This window comes from Leptopilina heterotoma, unplaced genomic scaffold (genome assembly GCF_015476425.1).
Source record: "Leptopilina heterotoma isolate Lh14 unplaced genomic scaffold, ASM1547642v1 Lhet_8, whole genome shotgun sequence".
NCBI classification, from domain to species: Eukaryota; Metazoa; Arthropoda; class Insecta; order Hymenoptera; family Figitidae; genus Leptopilina; species Leptopilina heterotoma.
Window position 1 is genome coordinate 370,455 of NW_025111180.1, and position 24,768 is coordinate 395,222.

A 24,768-nucleotide genomic window follows, 5' to 3' on the forward strand; every position below is an offset into this window, starting at 1 on the left:
AGCAACCTAGCATCAACTGACATGATTTTATCTACTACGCTATAAAGTATCGTGCATTGTTCTCTTTGCCTTTTATTGTTTTTAAAACTAAAATAACAATACTTAAATGTTAAAATTGTTTACCAGCAGTGACAGTGTGAATTTTTGTTTAAAATTCAATTTTTACAATAATAACGAATACGACATGTTTTCTACTTGAATCAACGACTGGTAATAGAAAATATAGATAAATGCCATTTTACGAAACATTTTCGGATAAATAGGTGGCAAACTTTTTATTGTTGATACAAGAGAGGAATTATTATTTTGTTTTTCTTTTAATTGGAAACAAAAAATTGTGAATATATAGCGTAAAATGGAGCGTAAAAAGAGAGATGTTGTTTATCATAACCAAAAAAAAGAGGATTCTGGTGAAACAGAGGTGAGAGAAATAGTTTTGTTTTTGTTGTTTATTATAAAGTTTTAAATATACTAATTTGTGAAATTGCTTTTTTTTTATTTCTAGGTGGTCCTGTCGAATAAAGGTGGTCCAAAAATAATACATAATAATTTCATGTACACATTACATAAGAAACATCCGTTTAATATTCGATGGCGATGTGTGGCGAGATCTTATTATTGTCGTGGTAGTTTAATAACAACAGCGGATTGTAAAAAGCCTCGAGTTCATATGGAGCACAATCATGAACCTGATTATATTGCCGTGAAAGCAGCGAGGAGACGATATAGGGATCTAGGAAAACCTGCAATAGCGGAATGTAAATATCAACATTTTTCAACTTTTTTCTTTTAAATTTTTGTTCCTTTTTTTCCTTTTTTTAAAGTGTAAATTAACTCCAGCTAAATTTTTAATTTAATCAATTCAAAATGTTATTTATTCAAATTTTATATTATAGAAAAGTTTAATTTATTTTAATCAATCGGAAATTTAATTTAGGGCACAATTTAATCTGAGAAAAATTTATTTTATAGAAAATTCAATTTATTTGAATTTTAATTCTTCATTTTAACTTTTCAATATCGATTCGAATTTTATTTCTAGAACAAAAATTCGATTTAAGTTCAAATTGGTTAAAAAAATCATTTTCCTGAATAATAATCTATTCCAATTTTATTTTTCCAAAATTCCATTTATCTAAATCTTATTTTATTCAAATTTTAATTGTAGAACGGATTTAAATCGATTTAAATTTAAAATGATAAAAAATTTCATTTCTATCTAAAATTCAAAAATTTAATGTAGCATAATTTTTTTAACCAAAATTCAAATTATCAAAATTTTTAAATAGAAATAAATTTTAATTTTAATCCTATAAATTCAAATTTTTGTAATTAATTTATTTTTGAAAAGTAAAACAAAAACAAATTGTAAAAAGTTATTTATTTAAATTTGAAAGGGAAATCTTCACTTATACTTTAAAGTAATTAAATTTTTAATTCCTGAAATATTAATTTAGTTGATGTAAATTTTAATTTATGAGACAATTTTTCTGACATTATTATTTATATAATTATTTCCTTTGCAGTGCAACAATATGATGCAGAAAGACAAGAAGAAAACCAGCAAGAACCAGTTGAATTCAACAATTTTCAAGAGGAACCAATAGAGATTCAAGAGGAGAAAGTTGACGTTAATTCATTGCCTGGTAAATATTTTCCGATCTTTAATATATAAATACTGACATTAATATGATAATTATATTATTAATATTGTCATATTAATATTAAAATAATATTAAACGGTATTAAATTTAATGTTATTTAATAATATATTATCATCTTAATAATAAAGTTAGGTTTGGTTTAGTTTCGTTAATAATTTTTAAAACTTGGTTACTTAGTTGGTTAGTTAATATTAAAATAATAATATTCATATTTTAATATTAATCCTAACATAATTCTTTAAATATACATTTTTACTCTCAATTTCAAAAAGATATATAAAAAGCCCAGTGGGCGAAAAATTTACATAAAAAAAAAGGTCAGCTAATTATGGTCGTTGCTCGTCGAATCTATAAATGACCCCCCCCCTGGAGTAAATTCTGGATCCGCCACTGAAAAAGCCAAAATTTCTCACTATATCAAAGCACATTCGGTATTTAAATGAAAAATTTGTCTCAAAAATCGACAATTTTCCATTTCAGAACCAAAAACGAACGAACGAACGAACGTATTTAATCTCGTTTTTAATCAATTTCATTTTCGAATCAGGAGAATACTAATTATATTCGCATGTTAATGATAAAATGCAAAAGATTATCTTTTATTCGAAAATAATAAAACAATGAGTCGAAAATTAAATTAAAATAAATTAGAAAACAATCTCTCTGAGATAATTATATTAACATCCGTCAAAATTAAAAATCTTAGCGAAAAAAACTATTAATTTATTTACAGGCGGGACAGCTGTCTCTAACTATTAACTATTGCTGTTAATTATCATTTTTAATTTTCCTAATAATTTTAAAAGTATAATTTTTTATTTTCAAAAAAGAGAGAATTTTCTTTGAGAGAAAGATGAGGAAAAATAGTAGGGAAATAATAGAGAGAAGAGAGAAAAAATAGCTTGGCCTATAATCAATCTTGGTTTATTATCGAGGTAATTGATTCTGTTCACCCCCTGACCTGACCAGCAGTTGGATCATTCCTGCGCGCGTTTGTCAGTTCAATATGTATATTTAATATCTATATCGTGAGGATCTCGGTGAGGATCAAATTTTAACAATGACAATATAGTAATTGTCGAAAATCTTGATAACGCATCACCGATATGTTGTGCGCGCACATATTTACGTTTCTACACAAGCTTGTATTTGTATCTACAGACATTGAATGTGTAGCCGGTCTTTTTTAATGTCGTTCGCGATCGATGCAGAATTCGCGGGGTGAGCCGATGTTAACCGGTTGGATAGTAGGATGAACCCGGGTGCGCATTCACGATAGCACTGGATATAATGCGTCGACGACCGGCGGCGCCGTCGCACATGCGCGTCCTCAAAACACTATCCTAAGGGCCACCGATTTCGATTTTAGTCATTCCCGGGTTCGGCTTGAGGGAAAATCGTTTTCTCCTCTTCAGTGTTATAGTTTCAAAAAGAAATTCAAAAGAGCAATACATTTTTTTTCTACTAACACAGAAAAATAAAATAAGATTTTCATATTTGTTTTCATTTTCCGAGAGATCAAACGTGATCACATTTTTTGACAAAAACAATTGATTTTTAATTTCACGAGCTTGCGGAAAGAAAATGGATGAGAGATACAAGAGAGAGGCGTATGAGTAATTTTGTAATTGTGGCAGTAATTAATTTTTTTTAATGATAATTTTTAGTTTGTGTGTAGAGAGGAAAAAAGCAAGAAATTCAAGTGCGTCGAAATATTGAAGTGAGAACGAGTCGTCAACGTCGTCATAGTCGTGAATTCACCACACATATAACCGGCAAAAGCTCAAGGAAGAGGAGAGAGAGATAGGAAAGAGGGGAGAATCTGTGACAAGAGAGGGAGAAATCAACCCCAAATCAACTTTAGGAGAGAGAAAGAGGAAGTACGAGAAAATGCTTAAAACGAAAAGTCAATTTCTTTTTGCTTGAAAATTTACTCCAAAATTTACTCAAAAAATAAATAAATACATATAAAACAAAAATAAACAAAGCAAAACAAAAATATAAGGAAGGAAACAGAAAAGTATATTTGGAAAAATATTTGATGGGAAAAAAAATATTGAAGCTTGAATGTAAACTTGAAAGTACATTCGCGAGTGGAAAAAAACACTGATTGTCATTAATAATTTTATTCCGTCTCTGTTAATTCACAAAAAGGTTTGAATTAAGAAAAACAAATTTATTTTGTCCTTGGCAAATTTATTTTGGACACTTCCAAATAGAAAATATATTTTTCACATAATAATAATATATATAATATAATATATTTTGTAAAATACATTTTGTATTTGGAAAAATAATTTATAAAAATACCAAAATATATTTTGTCCTTGGAAAATACATTTTTTATTTGAAAAATACGTTTTCTTTTTGAAAAAAACATATTCTATTTGGAAATTGCATTTTCTATTTAAAAAATACTTTTTCTTAATGGAAAATGCATTTTAGAAAAAATAATTTCATTAACGATATTGTTGACAAATATTTCAATAATTAATGAAAAAATTAGATTTTTTATCGCGAAATCCACTTTTCTGTGGCGAAAATTACCGATTTTTTCATGTCATCGTAAGAAAAAATGAAAATTTGTTCACAGCAATTTTAAATATCACACTTGATGAATATTCGAGTAACATTTCGAAATAAGAAATATATATATGTACTTATTATCGGTTCGGGGAGATTATAGTAGCTTTTTATAGAATCGCTTCGCTTAGAGACCGGCAACGACGACGACGACGGTCTTTCAATGGCGTCGAGCTCGCATATGCTGATAATAATAGTGACCATCACACATTTTGGAGCGAAATAGATCGTTAGTTGGGAATGTTACAATTTCAATGTGAATCATTTTTTTCATTATATTTTTTAAAAATACTTTTCATTGTATTTTTTAATTTATTCTTTTACGTTGATTTTTTTATTTATTTTTTCTATAATTCGTAGATTTCGTAGCAATTTTATTTTTATATATACATATTTTTTATAATTCATAAATTTCGTATTTAATTTTTCGCACGAAAAACAAAATTTCTTATTTTTTATTTTTCTCAATATTATTATCGTTTTTTAATTAAGTTTCCACAAAATGTAATATTTGTATTCTTCCAAAATTTGAGACTTTGTTATTAATGATAATTTAAATTAGCGGAAGAAATTCACATTTTTTATTAAAATTCTGACATATACATTAATAGATAATAATAATTTAAATTATAACAAACCAAAAAGTTGAAATTGCAAATTTTTTTTGAAAATTCGACAATTCAAGTTGAATGCGGTAAAAATATTTATAAGAAAAAAATGTTATACAGACAAGTACATATAATTTAGACTAATTTGAATTGAGGTCAGTGTTTTAATTTATGAAAGTAATAATTTTAATTTCGAATAATTGTAAAAATGTTCATTTCTTTCACTAATTTGAATTATTATCTTTATAATATCAAAATTTCAATTTTAATGGGAATGAAAATTTGAAGAAATTTGAATATTATTTTAATTATTTTAATATTGTTTTTGTTAAAAATTTTTATTACCTAGTATTAATTAATTTTTTATGAATTATTATATTTATTTATTTATATTAATTATTTCATATTATTACTGGATATTAATTAATATTTACATATTATTAATTATTTTTTTATATTTGCAAATTACTAAAATTTGCATATAACACTCTTCATAAATTTATTTCTATTTACTCTAAATAATAATATATAAAGTTTTCAAAATATTATTATCTTCTTGTGTGAAAAAGCTCTGAATTTTGATACTTTCACTTTTTCTCTATTGAAAAAACAGAACTCTATTTTAATTCTATTATATGGTGGTATCTAGAAGTTTTGAAAATGTGCGCACGAGTGGCGTCACCTTTGTGCGTTTTGTTATATGTATAATGTATATTCAGTGAAACTTTCATGCGATGATCACCACGTGTTCTGACAAAACGTAAACTATATTTTCATTTTTCTCTTTTTAAATAGATACACATGTAAGTTACAAATTTTGTTTACTAAAACAATTATTTTAATTGCAAATGCACAAATTATTAATTTAATAGTAATAATAACATTAAATTTTAATTGTGACTAATAATATCGATAATATTATTCAATTTTAATGTATATTAGCCAATATTATAATATTTAAATTTAAATTTTATTTACTAAAAAATATTTAGCAAATCGCACAAATTATTAATTTATTAATATTAAATTATAATTGTGATTATCGATAAATAAGCAATATTATATTTAAATCTTTTGTAAAAGAGAGCTTTATATATTTCATTAATATTTTTATTTCTGGAAACTTCATAGACTGTATCGATTTTATCTCTATTTCTATAATCTCTTAAAAGATTCAAAAAGTCTTCTTTTTTTAATTAAAATAGAGTCAATAAATTAAAATTATTCGATAATGAAATCGCATTTAAGTTAATTGTATTTAAGTTTTTTTAGGAAATAATTTTTTTGCATTAAATTATATTTATAAAAGCCCGATAATACAGTAAATATTTTTTATATAGAAATATAATTTCTAGAAATGTCAAGAAGGGGAAATAATTTCTTTACGATTCTCGAGATTGTAATTTCTTGTATTGTATTTTAAATTTTAGACTTTATTTTATATTAAGTTAAGACGCATGACTATTCCCGAAATCTTATTTGACATAATAGTCATTTGACATAAATGTCAAATAAATTTCAAATTAAATGTTTTTTATACCAAATAGATTTTTTGTCAAATGAAATTTATGGTAAATGGTTTTGACATACATTTCATTAAACATACAATTTATATTGCATAAATTGCATTTAATATGATATATCCATTTGATACATATTTCATTAGACATAACATTTATATAACATATATGTCATTTGACATAGAATTAATTCAACATACATTTTATTTGATATAAAAATCATTTAGCATAATTTCGATTTAACGTAAAAATACAATTGACTTAAATTTTATTTCACAGAAAAATCACTTGACATATATTTCAATTGACATAAGTTTTATTTGACATAAAATTAATTTGAGGTAAAATTTGTTTAACATATATGTCATTTGACATAAAATACATTTAATAAATTTTATTTTGTCCTAAAATTCATTTGTCATAAATGTCATTTGACATAAATTTCACTTGACATAAATTTCATTTGATATAAATGTCATTTAATATAATTCTCATTTAACATAAATTTCATTTTACATAAAGTTCATTTGACATAAAAGACATTTAACATAATTCTCATTTGTCATAAAAGTCATTCAACAAAATTCTCATTTGACATAAAAATCATTTTACACAAATTACATTTTACATAAAAATATCGGCGCGAATTTTAAAAGTAACCAATTAGATATTATCAACAACATTATGATTCGCCAATTTTGAAATTCGCGCCTATATTTTCATGTCAAATGATCTTTATGTAAAATGAAATCTATGACAACTGAATTTTATGTCAAATGAGAATTATGTGTAATGGCATTTATGCCAAATAAAATTTATATCAATTTAATTTTATGTTAAATAATAATTATGTATGTTAAATGATATTCACGTCAAATGAGATTTATGTCAATCGAATTTTAAGTCTAATGATATTTATGTCAAATGGATTTTGTGTCAAATGAGAATTACGTTAAATGACATTTATGCCAAATGAAATTGATGTCAAATGAATTTTATAACAAATAAAATTTACGTTAAATGAATTTTATCAAAGAAATTTATGTTACATAATTTTTATGTCAAATGGGAATTAAGTTATCTGAGTTTTATGTAACATAATATTTCTGTTAAATGAATTCTATGACAAATGATATTTATGTTAAATCGTTTTTGTGTGCAATGAAATTTATGACAAATAATGTTCATATTATGTGAATTTTAAGTTAAGTAGTTTTATAGCAAATAACTATTTGGTCAAAAAAGATTTCTGGAATAAGCATGCGCCTCATTAAGTTTTGTCGAAAAAACATATTTTTTCACCTTGGAGTAAATTTTCAATGTCAAAAAGAATATCGAACAAAAAATAAATACCTGGGTGAAGTTCACAACCAAGAAGACCAAGAAGCCACGCTTTTGCTCTTTTCAAATTCTTTTGTTTACAATTTAATTTTACGAAATTTCAATTATACTGACATTCTTGAATTAAATATATTAGAAATTAAAAACTTTACATAAATAATTAAAAAAAATTCCATTAAACTTATTGAGAGAAATTAATTCTATAAAATTCTTAATTAACCCCTTCCCTGTTTGAAAAATTATTCATATAAGTGACCCAAAATGTCCAGCAAAATCTGGTCAATGAATTTTTATGAAACTTAGTATACAAGGGTTTTTGGGGTCGCTGAATTCAAATATGACGACAAAAAAATTCAAAATGGCGGATTCAATATGGCGGACAAAATTTTTCAATTTTAAACAAATATTTATAAAAATTAGTATGCAAGGGTTTTTGAGGTCGCTGAATTCAAATATGACGTGAAAAAAAATTCAATATGACGGACAAAATTTTTCAATTTCAAACAGAATTTCTAAAAATGAATATGAAATTCGAATTCAGCGACCTAAAATTACCCTAGTTGGGTCGCAAACAATCTGGGCCATCTTTTTTCACGACCCACCGTTGGGTCGCAAACAGGCAACGGGTTAAAGGTATGAAAAGTTCAAATTTTCAAATATTTTAATTTGATATTCATTTTTAAATCAATATTTATTAGAAAATTCTACGAGAATTAAATTATTTAACTATAAAAATAAATCTTGTATTAAAGAATTGAATGTTTCTTAAAATTGAATTTTCATAAAGAATTTTATCAACAAATTTTTAAATAATTGAATTCTCTTGACAAATTTTAATAAAATTATTCAGAATAATTTCTGCAAAGAATTATTTTGAAAAAAATTGAATTGTTACGCAAAGAATTTCATTAAAATTTTTGAAAATAATTTACTTGTTTATTTGTTTAAAAATTATTTATTTGACATTAGGCAAGTACTCTGTCAAAAAACAAGACCGTTCACATGAAATAAGCCAAAAAAAATTTTTTTTTTTGAAATTTTAATTTATTAACTTTATACACCCAGAGAAAAATATTATTTAAACCAAATATATTTTATTTGAATTAAATTAACGTATATTTATCTCAGAACCAACTAGACTTTTTATTTCTTTTAAATAAAAATTTTAGGCGCGACTTCTTATCCCATATAGATGATTTACTAGAATATTTGCGAGATATTATTTTATTTCTCAAAACATCACTTTAGTATAATTTTAGCTCTAAAAAATAATTGTAAGACAGAATGCTTATAGGTAAATAATGTCTTATTAAGTAATGAATCATTAATCAAATTTTAAGTAAAAATACTTTTTAAACAACATAAGTCTTAATTGAAAGAATTTTTTAGAATAAGAATAATAATTAAACAAAAATATCTTTAAAACTAAAATAGATTTGAACGATATTTTATAGAAAAAGATTACAATTTGTAAAAAAATTTATTAAGCAAATATTTAAAGTCTCAAATTCTTTGTTTAATAGAATATTTATGTGCCAATCTTTCAATTTTCAAAAAATCTTATTTGTTGGAATATATGTTTAAATAAACTTTTATTAATACAATGTATTATTTAGAAAAAATGATATATGAAAAAATGTATAATTTAATTAACTCTTGTATGACAAAAATTTTTCTTAGGCAAATGGTAATTTTATAGAATGTTAATTAAAAAGAATATTAATTTACAAGAAATGAAAGTGAAACGAATTCTAATTTAATAGAATACTTAAATGTCTGAATTATAATTTGGCAGCATGCCAATTCGATCGATTTTATATTTGTAAGAAATTCAATTTGACATAATATCAATTTATAAGAAACACTTTTTCGTAGAATTTTAATTTATCAGAATTGTAATTTTGTAGAATATTAATATTGCCAAATCTAATTTTAGTAGAAATCTGCTTTATCAGAATGATCAAATGTTCGAATCTTCAAAATTTCTAATTTCATTTTTACCTACAATCAATGTGACATAAATATTTGGCGCAAATTTAAAAATTGACCAATCAGAAATTAAATTTTTAAAATTTGCGCCAAATATTTATGTCACATTGATTTTGGGTAGAAATGAAATTAGAAATTTTGGGGATTCGAACATTTGATCATTCTGATAAAGCAGATTTCTACTAAAATTAGATTTGGCAATATTAATATTCTACAAAATTACAATTCTGATAAATTAAAATTCTACGAAAAAGTGTTTCTTATAAATTGATATTATGTCAAATTGAATTTCTTACAAATATAAAATCGATCGAATTGGCATGCTGCCAAATTATAATTCAGACATTTAAGTATTCTATTAAATTAGAATTCGTTTCACTTTCATTTCTTGTAAATTAATATTCTTTTTAATTAACATTCTATAAAATTACCATTTGCCTAAGAAAAATTTTTGTCATACAAGAGTTAATTAAATTATACATTTTTTCATATATCATTTTTTCTAAATAATACATTGTATTAATAAAAGTTTATTTAAACATATATTCCAACAAATAAGATTTTTTGAAAATTGAAAGATTGGCACATAAATATTCTATTAAACAAAGAATTTGAGACTTTAAATATTTGCTTAATAAATTTTTTTACAAATTGTAATCTTTTTCTATAAAATATCGTTCAAATCTATTTTAGTTTTAAAGATATTTTTGTTTAATTATTATTCTTATTCTAAAAAATTCTTTCAATTAAGACTTATGTTGTTTAAAAAGTATTTTTACTTAAAATTTGATTAATGATTCATTACTTAATAAGACATTATTTACCTATAAGCATTCTGTCTTACAATTATTTTTTAGAGCTAAAATTATACTAAAGTGATGTTTTGAGAAATAAAATAATATCTCGCAAATATTCTAGTAAATCATCTATATGGGATAAGAAGTCGCGCCAAATTTTATTCGACATAAATAAAACATATATTTGAGATAAATAAAATTTTATTTAAACCAAATAAAATTTATTTCAAACAAATAAAAAGTCTAGTTGGTTCTGAGACAAATATACCATTTCTCTGGGTGTAGCTGTTCTAAAGCTTTTGTTAAATAAACACAGATCTTTTATTAACTAAATCACTTGCTAACGTATGCTTTAACTTATCTACTACTTAACACATATCAGAAAATAGTTTTAGTAGGCTAGAAATAGAATTTAACATTTCGCCCCAGCATGGGGCGAAATGTTCTAATCTAATCTAATCTAATCTGACACCGAGATCGAGCTGGATTTTCCTCAAGAGGGGAAAGTAAGCACCTAGGTTATAGAACCCATTGTACCAGACTCCAGTTCGCTCGTTTATAGCAACTTCTTAGAGTCCTGTTCTTCTCCAGAAGTCCAGAATCTCTTCTATCGATAGGTTGCTCACCTGCTTAGGGTCAATAATTGCTTGACCCCAGCTAGATAGCCTGATCCTAGCTAACGCTGGGCATTCAGATAATATGTGAGTCGAAGTTTCGTTACTTTCCCCACACAGTCTGCACATAGGTGAAACTTGTCTGCCTATTTTATGCTGATGGTAGTTCATGACCCGTAAGTAGACGAACTACGGTTCTAACTCTGATCTTATCGAGTTTTAGGAGATCGCTCGCTCGCCTCTTGTTGAGTGCTAACCCCAACAGAGTTTTCGCTTGCCTTCCCACCCCAACGTTCGCCCAATACTTCTCATGTTCCTTTTCACCCCATCTTTCTATGGCTCCCTTAACCAAGCATGGCATTATTGCCACTGCTGGTTCAGGACCTATAAATTTCGTCTCGGAACCGGTTTTCGCCAAGACGTCTACTCTTTCATTACCCTTGATTCCCGAGTGACCCGGTACCCAAATCAATGAAAGTCTATTTGCTGAACCCAACTCATCTAGTACGCTCCGGCATTCCCAGACGAGTTTTGATTCTATTGTGGGATTTTTCAGAGCCCCTAAGGCCGCTTGACTATCCACACAAATACTAATCCTCTTGCCCTTTGTTCCATTTCGAATGGATATTTGGGCGCAAGTTAAAATCGCACAGACCTCTGCCTGCCAGACCGTGGCATGTTGTCCTAATGACTCAGCCACTTTAATGCAGCCAGTTTTCAGATAAATTCCGAAGCCTGCACCGCAGTCCATCTTGGAGCCGTCTGTATACCAGACTTCGTCCCCAAGTGGAAAACCTTTCTTCCAGTCCATTCTGGAAGGTGTAATGATCTTAAAGCGGGGTTTAAATTTCACCCTCTTGATCATTCTATCTTGCACCATACTTAATTCTGGTATTGATAGAATTGAGCGTGGAAGCTTGGTGTGTATACCACCAACCTTCCACCTTCCCTGCGCAGTTAACCTGCTCATAGTGAGAGCCGCCTTTTTCACCGCGGCAATATGCAGAGGTACCTCGGCAAGCATGAATCCCAACGCAGCTGTTGGCGTGGTCCTCATTGCCCCCGTAATACCCCTGAAAATCATTGCTTGCAGTTGGCCTAGTTTCTCTTTAACCGTTATCAGTTGAGTCCTAGACCACCAGACAACCACCGCGTGAAGAAACCTTGGTTTTAAGATTATCTGATAGAGCCAGTTGACCATATTAGGCCTTAGTCCCCATGATGACCCTATCGCCCTTCTACACGCCCAAAACGCGGTACAAAACCTGCTATACTGATATTCGAAATGTTCCCTCCAAACCAGCTTTTTATCCAGGATTACTCCCAGATACTTAGCCGATTCAGAAAAGGAAATCTCTTTTCCATAAAATATCGGTTTCTTCAAACTCGGTACCTTATATTTTCTTGTGAAAACTACTATATTCGTTTTCTCTGGGTTTACAGAAAGTCCAGTCAGATTGCACCAATCCTTGACAATCTTAAGCGCACGTTCCGTAAGTTCTAAGAGGGTCTCAATTGAGTGCCCTCTTATAATTATAAGGAAATCATCCGCATAACTTTGCGTATAATATCCCTGGCTATTGAGGTTTCTAATTAACTCATCTGCCACTAAGCACCACAATAAAGGAGAGAGAACTCCTCCCTGTGGGCACCCTTTTGAGACAAGGCCGGTTACCTTGGCCTCACCATACTCTGCCTCCAGGGCCCTTTCGCGAAGCATGCTGTCGATCCACTTAACTAGCGGCTCGGGCACGCCTCGCATCCTGGCTGCCCTGCAGATAGTTTTGCTAGAGGTGTTAGGGAAGGCACCTTCGATATCAAGAAAAGTACCAACCGCATAACCACCACTGCTAATTTGTCCCTCTATTCTACCTACTGCCGAATGGAGGGCTGTTTCTACTGAGAAGCCTGCTCTATATGCATGCTGTCCCTGATGTAGGGGAAAATCTCTAAGACATTCCTGTCTAATAAACTTATCCACCAGTTTCTCTAACGTCTTTAATATAAAGGAAGTTAGGCTGATTGGCCTGAAGTCCTTCGCCGCAGTATAGCCTGACCGACCGGCCTTCGGAATAAACACAACCCTCGTCTTTTTCCAAGACTCCGGTGTATAACCAAGAGCTATACATGCTCTCATAATTTTACACAGGGGTACTCTAATACAATCCAATCCCTTTTGCAAAAGAACCGGATATATACCGTCCCCCCTGAAGCCTTAAATGGTTTGAAAGTGCTTATTGACCAATCAATCCCTTCCGGAGTTACAACCCTGGCTGCTAGTTTCCAGTGTTCCCGATATCCTCGGTTCCTACCTGGTCCTATGCCCTGGCTGTTCTCCAAACCTTCTCTAAAGTCCGGGAAGTTTACTTCCATCAGGTGCTTTAGACACTCCCTTTTATCCTGGGCATACTGCCCATTAGGCAGCTTAATAGTAGTTAATTTTGCCATTGGGTCTCGAGCTAGTACTTTATGAAGTCTTGAAGCTTCTGGTACCCTCTCGATTTCCTCGCAAAAACTTCTCCAGCTGACACCCCTTGCCCTATCTACTTCTTTCTTATAAGAATCGCGAGCGGTATGATATTCATCCCATGCTCGCTGATGCCTACGTTTCTTGGCTTTATTAAAAAGCTTTCTTACAGTTTTCCTATGTTCCTCCAAACGGGGGGTCCACCATTTACCGCCCCCATTGAAGCTCATTTTCTTAACTACACAGTTCCTTTCAAAGGAACAGATAATAGAATCTCGCAGATATTCCGCTGCAAGCTCTAACTCCTCCATCGTTCCATAGGAAGTGGGGAAGCATGCCATGGAGGCCTTGAGGTCTTCACTATATGAAGCCCAGTCGGTACTCCTAGGATTACGTCCCCACTCTTGTTCCCGATCCTTCGATTCCAATCTAAACGTAATAAGCCTGTGGTCCGAGAGGGAATCTTCATCAGACACCCTCCAGTCCCTCACGCCATCACAAAAAGACTTGGAACAGATCGTAATATCCAACACCTCTTTTCTGTTAACAGTAACGAAAGTCGGCTCATTACCCTGATTTAAAATATCTAAATCTGTATCTAACAGAAAATCTAAAAGTCTTCTGCCTCTATCGTTAATGTCAGTGCTGCCCCATACGACATGGTGCGCATTGGCATCACAACCTATTATTAATGGGAGACCTTGCCGTTGACAGTAATCTACTAACTTCTCCACATCTGCAGGTGGTGCGGGGTCATCCCCCGATCCCGGAAAATATGCGGAAGCTACTACAACCTCCCTTTTATTTCCGTTCTTTTCTAGGTACTTAGCCTTAACAACAACTAAGTCCCTGGTAGTTAATTCCAATAGAGGGAAAGCATCTAGACCTTTATAGATCAGACAAGCCCTTGGAACTGGTTCCTGTGGTGAACTAACTAGCACCCCACCGCCACTTAGACCTCTAATCTTACCCTTGTAAACCCAAGGTTCTTGAACAAAGGCCATAGCTGCCTGCATCCTTGCAAAGTTCTTGGCTAGAATCGCCGAAGCGCCCTTACAATGATGCAAGTTAATCTGCATACAGTGGATCCCGGAAGCAGCCATATTTAAGACTGACTCACGGTCCCCTCTGTCGCGTCCACACCTTGATCGCCAGCATCGTGATCCCCCAAAAGGGCTCTTCGACGCTCACGTGTGTGGTTTTATTTTTATTAATTTCTGTAGTATCCATTATGGTCCCACGAGAAAAGAGGAAAGAAAGGTCAATCCTTAAAGAGCCTCTATTTAAGGAAAAGGCTAAATTACATCTGAAAGTTCGCCTGGTATCTCAGAGTCTCGTTCAAGATACCTCCATTCGAGCCCCACCCCGGGGACGGGTCGTCCAGAAGACGGGCCCTTCCTGTAACACAACCGTTCCCGAGCTTTACGGTTTACGGTTAATTGTGCCCAGCGAAGGTCGTCCCCCGTCCAACCCCCTCCCCACGGAAGAACCCGACGGATTTGTTAACCCTAGTATCATTCATCCATGGACACGAGTTCATCACGGATTGGGTGGCAGAGACTCGCGCCTCAATCGCCATGGCACAGCCAACGTAACCATGGAAGGGTTTCTTCTTGGTCAGACTTCCACCAGTAGGAAGTCTTCGGAATGGACCCGCGGTTAAGCCTCTGTCCATTCCGTCTCTCTCGATATCCCTCTAAGTCCCCGTGCCCTGAGACAGTGCCCAGCGAAACACAGAAGATTCGGTTTTTGTAGCGGCCGACCCATTTTGAAGGGTTCGCCCCCTCAGTCCCCACGAGAGATATCGAGAAGTAGCCTCCCACTGGGTAAAAGCCCCTCGTGCGCCTCCCACTAACGGCAAGGTCTTGAAACCCCTAGGGAGGGGGCGAAATGTTAAAAAAAACAAAATTTTCAAAAAAGGACAAAACATGTATTTTATGCGAAAATATCAGAAACTTTTTTATTGAAAGTTGTAGAGAACAAGTTGCCCTACAATATAGATATATAAATATTTACATCTAAGCGGATTATATTGTCTAAAAAAATCATTTATGTAAAATTTAACCTTTCGCCCCAGTCTCTCCTATATGAAAATAATGAAACGTTTGCATAAAATTTTATTAAAATTTTTTTTAACTAATTGAATTCTTAATTTTTATTAAAGTAGTTGATATTATAAATCATTGAATTGAGAAAAGTTTTTGAAAATAATTAATATTTTGCCAAGAATTTTATTAAAATTTTTGAAAATAATTGAATTTCTGAGAAGAATTTTACTACTTTTAAAAATAATTGAATTTCTGCAATAATTTGTAATTGCTTTAAAGTTAAGTTTGTTTTAGTGTTTTTAACTAAAATTCTTCTATAAATTCATTATTTTTAGGGTTCCGTACACCTACGGTGTATCGGCGGAACCCTATTGGTGAGACTCTGTTGTCCGTAGCCAAATCGTGTCCCCCCCCCCTAGCGGCTAAACTATTTGACCTAAAGAGCTCAAATTTGGTACAGATATGTATTTTCACACGTAGATTACAGGAAAAATATAGCGAATGTGATTGGACGTGATGGGCATAGCGTTGTCAAGGAAATAACAAGATTTTTGGCCAAAAATGCATAAAAAGTGACCATTTCCCCCCCCCCTTAACTTCTAAACTATTCGACATGGAGAGCTGAAATTTTGCATGCTGGTGTATTTTTACTCGAATATTACAGGAAAAATATAGAGAACTTGATATGTAATGATGGCCATAGCGTTGTCAAGGAAAAACTAAAAAATTTTTAAAAAAATTTTTTTTCCTAACTTTTACATTATTTGACCTAATGAGCTGAAAATTGGTATCCTAGTGTATTATTACAGTCTGACGACAAAAAATTTATTTAAGAAACTTTTTGAAAAAAAATCAAAAAAAAAATTTTTTTTAATTTTTTTTAGTTTAAACACGTGGCATTAAATATTTTAAGGAAGAGAGTGAAATTTTAAGAGAATAAATGAGAGATTGTTTTCTGACTTTAATTTCCTAACTAAAAATAAAAAAAAATTGGACAAGTGCGAGTTGTACTCGCACTGCAATGGCGGGTTCGGCACACAAATATTAAAACAATACTTGCAACATTGATCGGTAATTGGTAGAATTAAAATAAACAATTATAAAAATATATTAAAATCATTTGATAAAAAAAATAACTAAAAAAAATTAAAGTATTGTATATATGGGTGATTCTCCTGAAAGGGACCCTTTTTCGGTTGAATTTCCAAAAAATCAAATTATTCTTTTTTTGTTACTTTTCTTTCATAAATAAGTTTAGAAAATGTTTAAAGATAAAAATATAAGTTGCGCAAAATTAATTTTCAGAAATTGTTATGTTTTAATTTATTGCACTTTTTGCTTGTATATTTTATTTTTATTAAATTAATAATTTAATTTGAGGGTTAAATATTTCAAAACAATGATTAAAAAATTAAAAACAAAAGAAAACGCCTATCAAATATAAAAAAGGTTTCGGAGATGAATTGATAATTTAATGAAAAAATTCTCATTTTTTCTAATTTTAAAAATATTACAATTTTTTAAACAATATTTTTAGTTTTAATCATCAAATATTTTCACATCGATTACATATTATGTTTAAAACGTTAAAAAATATGATGTTATTATATAGAAAATGAGGCTTCGGAGATGAATTTAATTTTTACTCTCATTGATAATACTATTTTAATTAATAATTTAAATAACTTTTTTTACCTTATTTTAAACAAATGTAAGTAAAAAATAATCCTTATATTCTAAACTTTAATTTGATATATATCATAAATATGTTGAAATTGGTTAAATACGTTAAAATATAATTATAAAATATACATTCTGTTTAACCAAAATTCGATGACAAAATTAAATATGTTTTTTAAATAGGAAGAAATTTAAATATAAGCAATAGAAGATTATATAAAGATAGATAAATCTTCGTAGATTATAAATAAATTTTTCAAAAAATTTAAACTTGATAAAATATTAATGAAAAATTAATTTAAATAATGAACCTCATGTTGGAGACACGTGAAGTGGTCCCTTTCAGGAGAATCACCCATATCTAATATTGTAAACAATAATAAGCAGAGGAACAAAATTTTCAAAATTTATTATAGTTCCTCTGCTTATTATTGTTGACAATATTAGATATACAATACTTTAATTTTTTTTAGTTATTTTTTTTTATCAAATGATTTTAATATATTTTTATAATTAATGTAGGAAATTATTTGCTGATTGAGAATTTTAATTAAGGAAGATTTCGACTATATCAGCAATTAGTGACATCTATTAGACGTCAATTGAACTCTTTGGTTTAGAGTCAGGTGTTATTCTTAAGATAATTATTCCGATATGGTTGTCGGTAAATAATTATATTTTTGAATTTAATTTTTGATCTGAAAAAATAAGCTGCGTGAACGACTGCACTGTGCATCTGTGAGGACTCGAACCCCAGTTAATAGCTGCCTTTCGCGGGACTAACGCCTACCAATGCACCATGCCAACACAGCCTGGACGTTCACGTTTCTTATAATCTCAGATCAAGCCCATACACTAGTCGAAGAGCTGTATAGTTAATGTAGGAAATTATTTGCTGATTGAGAATTTTAATTAAGGAAGATTTCGACTATATCAGCAATTAGTGACATCTATTAGACGTCAATTGAACTCTTTGGTTTAGAGTCAGGTGTTATTCTTAAGATAATTATTCCGATATGGTTGTCGGTAAATAATTATATTTTTGAATTTAATTTTTGATCTGAAAAAATAAGCTGCGTGAACGACTGCACTGTGCATCTGTGAGGACTCGAACCCCAGTTAATAGCTGCCTTTCGCGGGACTAACGCCTACCAATGCACCATGCCAACACAGCCTGGACGTTCACGTTTCTTATAATCTCAGATCAAGCCCATACACTAGTCGAAGAGCTGTATAGTTAATGTAGGAAATTATTTGCTGATTGAGAATTTTAATTAAGGAAGATTTCGACTATATCAGCAATTAGTGACATCTATTAGACGTCAATTGAACTCTTTGGTTTAGAGTCAGGTGTTATTCTTAAGATAATTATTCCGATATGGTTGTCGGTAAATAATTATATTTTTGAATTTAATTTTTGATCTGAAAAAATAAGCTGCGTGAACGACTGCACTGTGCATCTGTGAGGACTCGAACCCCAGTTAATAGCTGCTTTTCGCGGGACTAACGCCTACCAATGCACCATGCCAACACAGCCTGGACGTTCACGTTTCTTATAATCTCAGATCAAGCCCATACACTAGTCGAAGAGCTGTATAGTTAATGTAGGAAATTATTTGCTGATTGAGAATTTTAATTAAGGAAGATTTCGACTATATCAGCAATTAGTGACATCTATTAGACGTCAATTGAACTCTTTGGTTTAGAGTCAGGTGTTATTCTTAAGATAATTATTCCGATATGGTTGTCGGTAAATAATTATATTTTTGAATTTAATTTTTGATCTGAAAAAATAAGCTGCGTGAACGACTGCACTGTGCATCTGTGAGGACTCGAACCCCAGTTAATAGCTGCCTTTCGCGGGACTAACGCCTACCAATGCACCATGCCAACACAGCCTGGACGTTCACGTTTCTTATAATCTCAGATCAAGCCCATACACTAGTCGAAGAGCTGTATAGTTAATGTAGGAAATTATTTGCTGATTGAGAATTTTAATTAAGGAAGATTTCGACTATATCAGCAATTAGTGACATCTATTAGACGTCAATTGAACTCTTTGGTTTAGAGTCAGGTGTTATTCTTAAGATAATTATTCCGATATGGTTGTCGGTAAATAATTATATTTTTGAATTTAATTTTTTTTTTTTTTTTTTTTTTTTTTTTTTTTTTTTTTTTTTTTTTTTTTTTTTTTTCGGAATAATTATCTTAAGAATAACACCTGACTCTAAACCAAAGAGTTCAATTGACGTCTAATAGATGTCACTAATTGCTGATATAGTCGAAATCTTCCTTAATTAAAATTCTCAATCAGCAAATAATTTCCTACATTAACTATACAGCTCTTCGACTAGTGTATGGGCTTGATCTGAGATTATAAGAAACGTGAACGTCCAGGCTGTGTTGGCATGGTGCATTGGTAGGCGTTAGTCCCGCGAAAGGCAGCTATTAACTGGGGTTCGAGTCCTCACAGATGCACAGTGCAGTCGTTCACGCAGCTTATTTTTTCAGATCAAAAATTAAATTCAAAAATATAATTATTTACCGACAACCATATCGGAATAATTATCTTAAGAATAACACCTGACTCTAAACCAAAGAGTTCAATTGACGTCTAATAGATGTCACTAATTGCTGATATAGTCGAAATCTTCCTTAATTATTTTTATAATTGTTTATTTTAATTCTACCAATTACCGATCAATGTTGCAAGTATTGTTTTAATATTTGTGTGCGGAACCCGATATTGCAGTGCGAGTACAACTCGCACTTGTCCAATTTTTTAATTATTAATTAAATATATTAAAAAATTAAATAATTTCAGAAGAATTGAGCCTCCGGAAAGTATAACCACACATAAAATTCTGACGCCCATTGAATTAGCATGGAGGTCAGAATTTTATGTGTGGTTATAATTTCCGGAGGCTCAATTTTAGTTATTAATTTTTCTTTTAAATTTAAGTTTTTTTTATATTTCTAATTAAATTCATTTAAAATTGAAATTTTACAAAATTTTAAATCAAAGTCTTTTGAAGTTCATCTACTTATGAAAATTGTAAACGCAATTCTTTTAAAATTGAATTAATTTTGAAATATTTAAGTGAAATTAGATTTTAAGAATAAACACAATAACTTTAGAAAACAACAATTTTCCAGGACTTCGATCAAAATTCCCTGACTTTTCCAGGTTTTTTAAGGTTTATAAAATTCCCTGACATTTCTAGGATTACCAGGTTTCCAGGTTGCGTAGCAACCCTGATGATCCAACAATTGTATGAAAAATTACTATACTCTATTATTTAGTACTGTACTTATACCGTACTGTACTATACTATGTATAATTATACTATATTATTATTATATTAAAAAAATATTATATTACTTATTATTATATTATATATACAGTCGAACCTGGATAAGCGAGAACTGGATAAGCGAGAAACCTCTATAAGCGAGAGAAATTTCTCGGTCCCTTCATTTTTACATGTAAAAACCTCTATAAGTGAGATTCTGTAAGCGAGAGTCATTGCTCGTCCGGACCTCTATAAGTGAGAGAAGTCGCTCTCGGACCTCTATAAGCGAGAGAGACTTGTCTGTATATATTCCTAAAATTTTATCAAAATGTCTTTTGTTTTTGTCTCTAATAGCATTTGCTTACTTTTCTAAAATGAAAATAAAGATAATTAGCCATTACCGTAGATATACACCCAGTGTATACAATGCAAACAATTTTCTTTTCAGTTAATAAACGAATTTTGAATAGTTAACTTGGCAGTGAGAGTCTCTTGTGAATTAATAATGCCCAAACGAAAAATTAACGTGATTTCTCTGAGTGATAAACTTAAAATAATAAATGAATTCGAGCGCGGAAAATCACGAAAAGAAATAGCGAGTGAGTTTAATTTGCCGGAGTCTACTTTTTATAAAATCTTAAAAGAAAAAGATTCAATAAAGAGTCGATGTGCTGAAGGACATGGAAACATTAAGAGAAACCGAAAAATTGAATTTTCTGACGTTGAAAATTGTCTGTTAGAATGGATAAAAGAAATCCGCGACAAAAATATTCCCATGGATGGCCCGTTATTAAAAGAAAAAGCCAGAGATTTTGCGACAAAAATAGGAATACAAGACTTCTCAGCTAGTAACGGCTGGTTTGAGGGTTTTAAAAGACGGCATGATATAGTTTTTAAGACATTATCTGGAGAAAGCAAATCTGTGGATGTACGTGTATGCAATCAGTGGACTAAAGATCTACCGAATCTTTTAACAGAATATGACCCAGAGGACATTTATAATGCAGACGAGACTGGTTTGTTTTTTAAGTGTTTACCAAACAAAACATTTGCCTTTCAAGGAGAAAAGTGCCACGGAGGAAAACAAAGTAAGGAACGTATTACTATTCTTCAATGTGCAAATATGACTGGTACAAATAAATTGCCTTTACTCGTCATTGGAAAATCAAAACGACCTCGATGTTTTAAAGGTTTGTTTTTTATATGTTCTTGTGTATTATATTTCCTATTTTAATTGAAAAGTAACAAAAAAATTAATTTTTTATTAAAATTATAAAAATTTTTTTGTTTGAAATTTCTTTTAGTTATAAAACTACGGTTCGCAAGATTTTGCAAGTTTTTAGCCTTTTGCTGACTTAAACTGAGTCTTTTAAAACGATAAAATTGAAACTCGTCTTAAACCTTATTTTTAACTATTTTACCTGTCAAAAAATGATGAGAGTAATTTTTACTTTTAAGTCCAGTCAAGTCTTTTATTATCTTAAAATTCAATACATAATTTTTACTTGCAGGTGTAAAAACCCTACCTGTAGATTATGAAAGCAACTCAAAAGCTTGGATGACAAGAGGAATATTTAAAGGGTGGCTACAGAAAATTGATAAAAATATGAAGACCAAAAAAAAAAAAATTGTTATTTTTATGGACAATTGCACTGCACATACAGATTTACCAACTCTCGCAAATGTGAATGTTATTTTTTTACCTGCCAATACTACCAGCCACTTGCAACCATTAGATCAAGGAGTAATTCATGCTTTTAAGAGACATTATCGCAAAGAAGTGGTGAAGCATGTTTTGACATGTTTAGAAAAAAATATGAAGCCTGAAATAAACGTACTTCTGGCTATAAAGTTCGCTAGCAAAGCATGGTACTCAATAAGCGACGTCACCATCAAGAATTGCTTTAAAAAAGCTGGATTTTGCACTGACGTGGGAAACCAGACAGAAGAAGATGATGTTGAAGTCCCTAGTATCGAGGATTGGAATACACTCTTGCCTTGTGAACATAACATTGAAAATCCAACTTTCGAAGATTTTGTTAGAGTAGATGACAATGTGACAGTTACAGGAGAACTCACGGATAACGACATAATAGCCAATTTAACCACGGCCAAAAATGATGATGATGACGATGATGATGATGATGATAATGAAGATGATAATGAAGAAAACAAAAATTTGACTAAAAGAGAAGAACTTTTTCCAAATAAACAAGAAACTTTAAAAGCTTTAGAGACTGTTCATCGTTTCTTGGAATTTTCTAAAAATGTTGATAAGTCTGTTTTCAATAAAATTTATGCTCTAGAGAAAGAAGTTGACAATATTAGAATAAAAAAACAAACGAAAATGACTGACTTTTTTAAGCATTTTAAATAAATGATAATGATAATGTGAACTAAAAGAAAATAACTAATAAATTATATAATTATGTACAATAAAATATTAATTTGAATAACATTTTTTCATAAACCTCTGTAAGTGAGAAAAATTTGCTTTTAGACCTCTGTAAGTGAAAACTGGGTAAGTGAGAAACCTCTATAAGCGAGAGAAAGTTGTCGGTCCCTTGAACTCTCGCTTATCCAGGTTTGACTGTATTATAATTATATTATATTATATATTATATATTATATATTATTATTATATTATATTATATTATATTATATTATATTATATTACTTATTATTATACTATACTACAATATATAGTACTTTACTATACAATAAAGTACTATACTATACAGTACTGTACTATTTAGTACTGTAGTGTACGAGATATCAATGAACTATAAAGTACTGTACTATATTGTACTAAAGTATATATAGTACTGTACTGAAGTATATAGTACTGTACTAAAGTATATAGTACAGTACTAAAGTATCTACCGGCGGAAATTGTGCGACGCTAACACTTCGAGCTATTAAAAAACACACGCGCACAGAAAGAGTGATAACTCCGTCAAAAATGAAGCTAGATGATTTTTTAAATTGCATTGGAAAGCTCATTAAATTTCCAATGAAATGCCACTATTTCATTTGTATTGCATAAATAGGAAGCGAGATATCATGTTATAAACACAAAAGAATAATTCTATTTTTTTCGCAATTTCTTACACGGAAAAAAAAGTTCGAGGATTATTCGGGAACTTCGTTCTTAACTCTTGGATACGGCGGGTAGTACACAGATAACTAAATGTTGCCTCCCCAATGGGAAAAAAACCATTGGCGCATTAATAACCCAATAATGGGAGACACCATTCCATTATTGTCCCATTATTGGCACTTAATAATGGATCACTAATGGTAAAATCGTGGGATGTCCACGCCGATGCCAATAATTGGCAACCATTATTGGGCCAATAATTAAAAAACCATTAAGCCATTAAAAAACCATTCTAATAAAAAAAAAAATTTTATTAACTTTAATTAAATAATAAATTTATTTATTTAATAATTATTTCATTTATTATTATTATTATTATTATTATTATTATTATTATTATTATTATAAAAAATATTAATTTTTTTAATTAATTATTTTATAGAAATGGTTATTATTTTCTATCACATTGAAATGTGAATAACCCTTTCGTTCAGAGTCTAAAGATTATTTACCTCACATCCATCAGTGCAAAAATAGGAGAGGACGGGCAGAATAAAATTCCACAAATATTCGTGAGAATGCTGCCTCCTTATATACTTTTCAAGTTTCATGTTAGTTGCGAGAGAGTTTGAAACAACACCTCCTACGGAGCGTTGAGCGAACTACATACTTACTACATGATAATTTCTGCAGCGTCGGTAAGTAATTGTATGTAGTTCGCTCAACGCCCCATAGAAGGTGTTGCTTAAAACTCTCTCGCAACTAACATGAAACTTGAAAAGTATATAAGGAGGCAGCATTCTCACGAATATTTGTGGAATTTTATTCTGCCCGTCCTCTCCTATTTTTGCACTGATGGATGTGAGGTAAATAATTTTTAGACTCTGAACGAAAGGGTTATTCACATTTCGATGTGATAGAAAATAATAACCATTTCTATAAAATAATTAATTAAAAAAATTAATATTTTAATAATAAATAATAAATGAAATAATTATTAAATAAATACATTTATTATTTAATAAAATTTAATAAAAAAAATTTTTTTTTATTCATGGTTTTTT

At 30.1% G+C, this 24,768-nt stretch overlaps 2 protein-coding genes across 6 annotated transcripts in view; both read left to right on the plus strand.

Annotated features, from left to right (window-relative positions):
- LOC122510981 (protein tramtrack, beta isoform-like) overlaps nucleotides 1–24,768 on the plus strand; it is an 89,361-nt gene continuing 64,593 nt past the window's right edge. For 3 of the 5 annotated variants that reach the window (XM_043625947.1, XM_043625949.1, XM_043625948.1), the window contains exon 1: nucleotides 2,776–3,544. Coding sequence is in view for 1 of the 5 variants with exons in the window: in XM_043625946.1 (XP_043481881.1) it covers nucleotides 356–421; nucleotides 506–758; nucleotides 1,527–1,646 (439 nt within the window). In the remaining 4 variants the exon portion in view is untranslated. Of the gene's footprint in view, nucleotides 422–505; nucleotides 759–1,526; nucleotides 1,647–2,775; nucleotides 3,545–24,768 lie in introns of those variants that run through there. The other 2 variants (XM_043625946.1, XM_043625950.1) reach the window with 2 other exon arrangements.
- LOC122510982 (tigger transposable element-derived protein 4-like) lies at nucleotides 20,728–23,666 on the plus strand. Its single transcript, XM_043625951.1, has 2 exons — nucleotides 20,728–21,794; nucleotides 22,116–23,666. Exons 1-2 carry the CDS (start codon nucleotides 21,110–21,112, stop codon nucleotides 22,979–22,981), a joined length of 1,551 nt encoding a protein of 516 aa, XP_043481886.1. The 5' UTR covers nucleotides 20,728–21,109; the 3' UTR covers nucleotides 22,982–23,666.

What these genes read in the sequence shown, in the direction of transcription:
- LOC122510982 (XM_043625951.1), top strand. Translation starts at nt 21,110, where the DNA reads ATGCCCAAACGAAAAATTAACGTGATTTCTCTGAGTGATAAACTTAAA. An exon ending in ACGACCTCGATGTTTTAAAG is followed by an intron (nt 21,795 to 22,115) that starts GTTTGTTTTTTA and finishes TTTTACTTGCAG; the next exon opens with GTGTAAAAACCCTACCTGTA.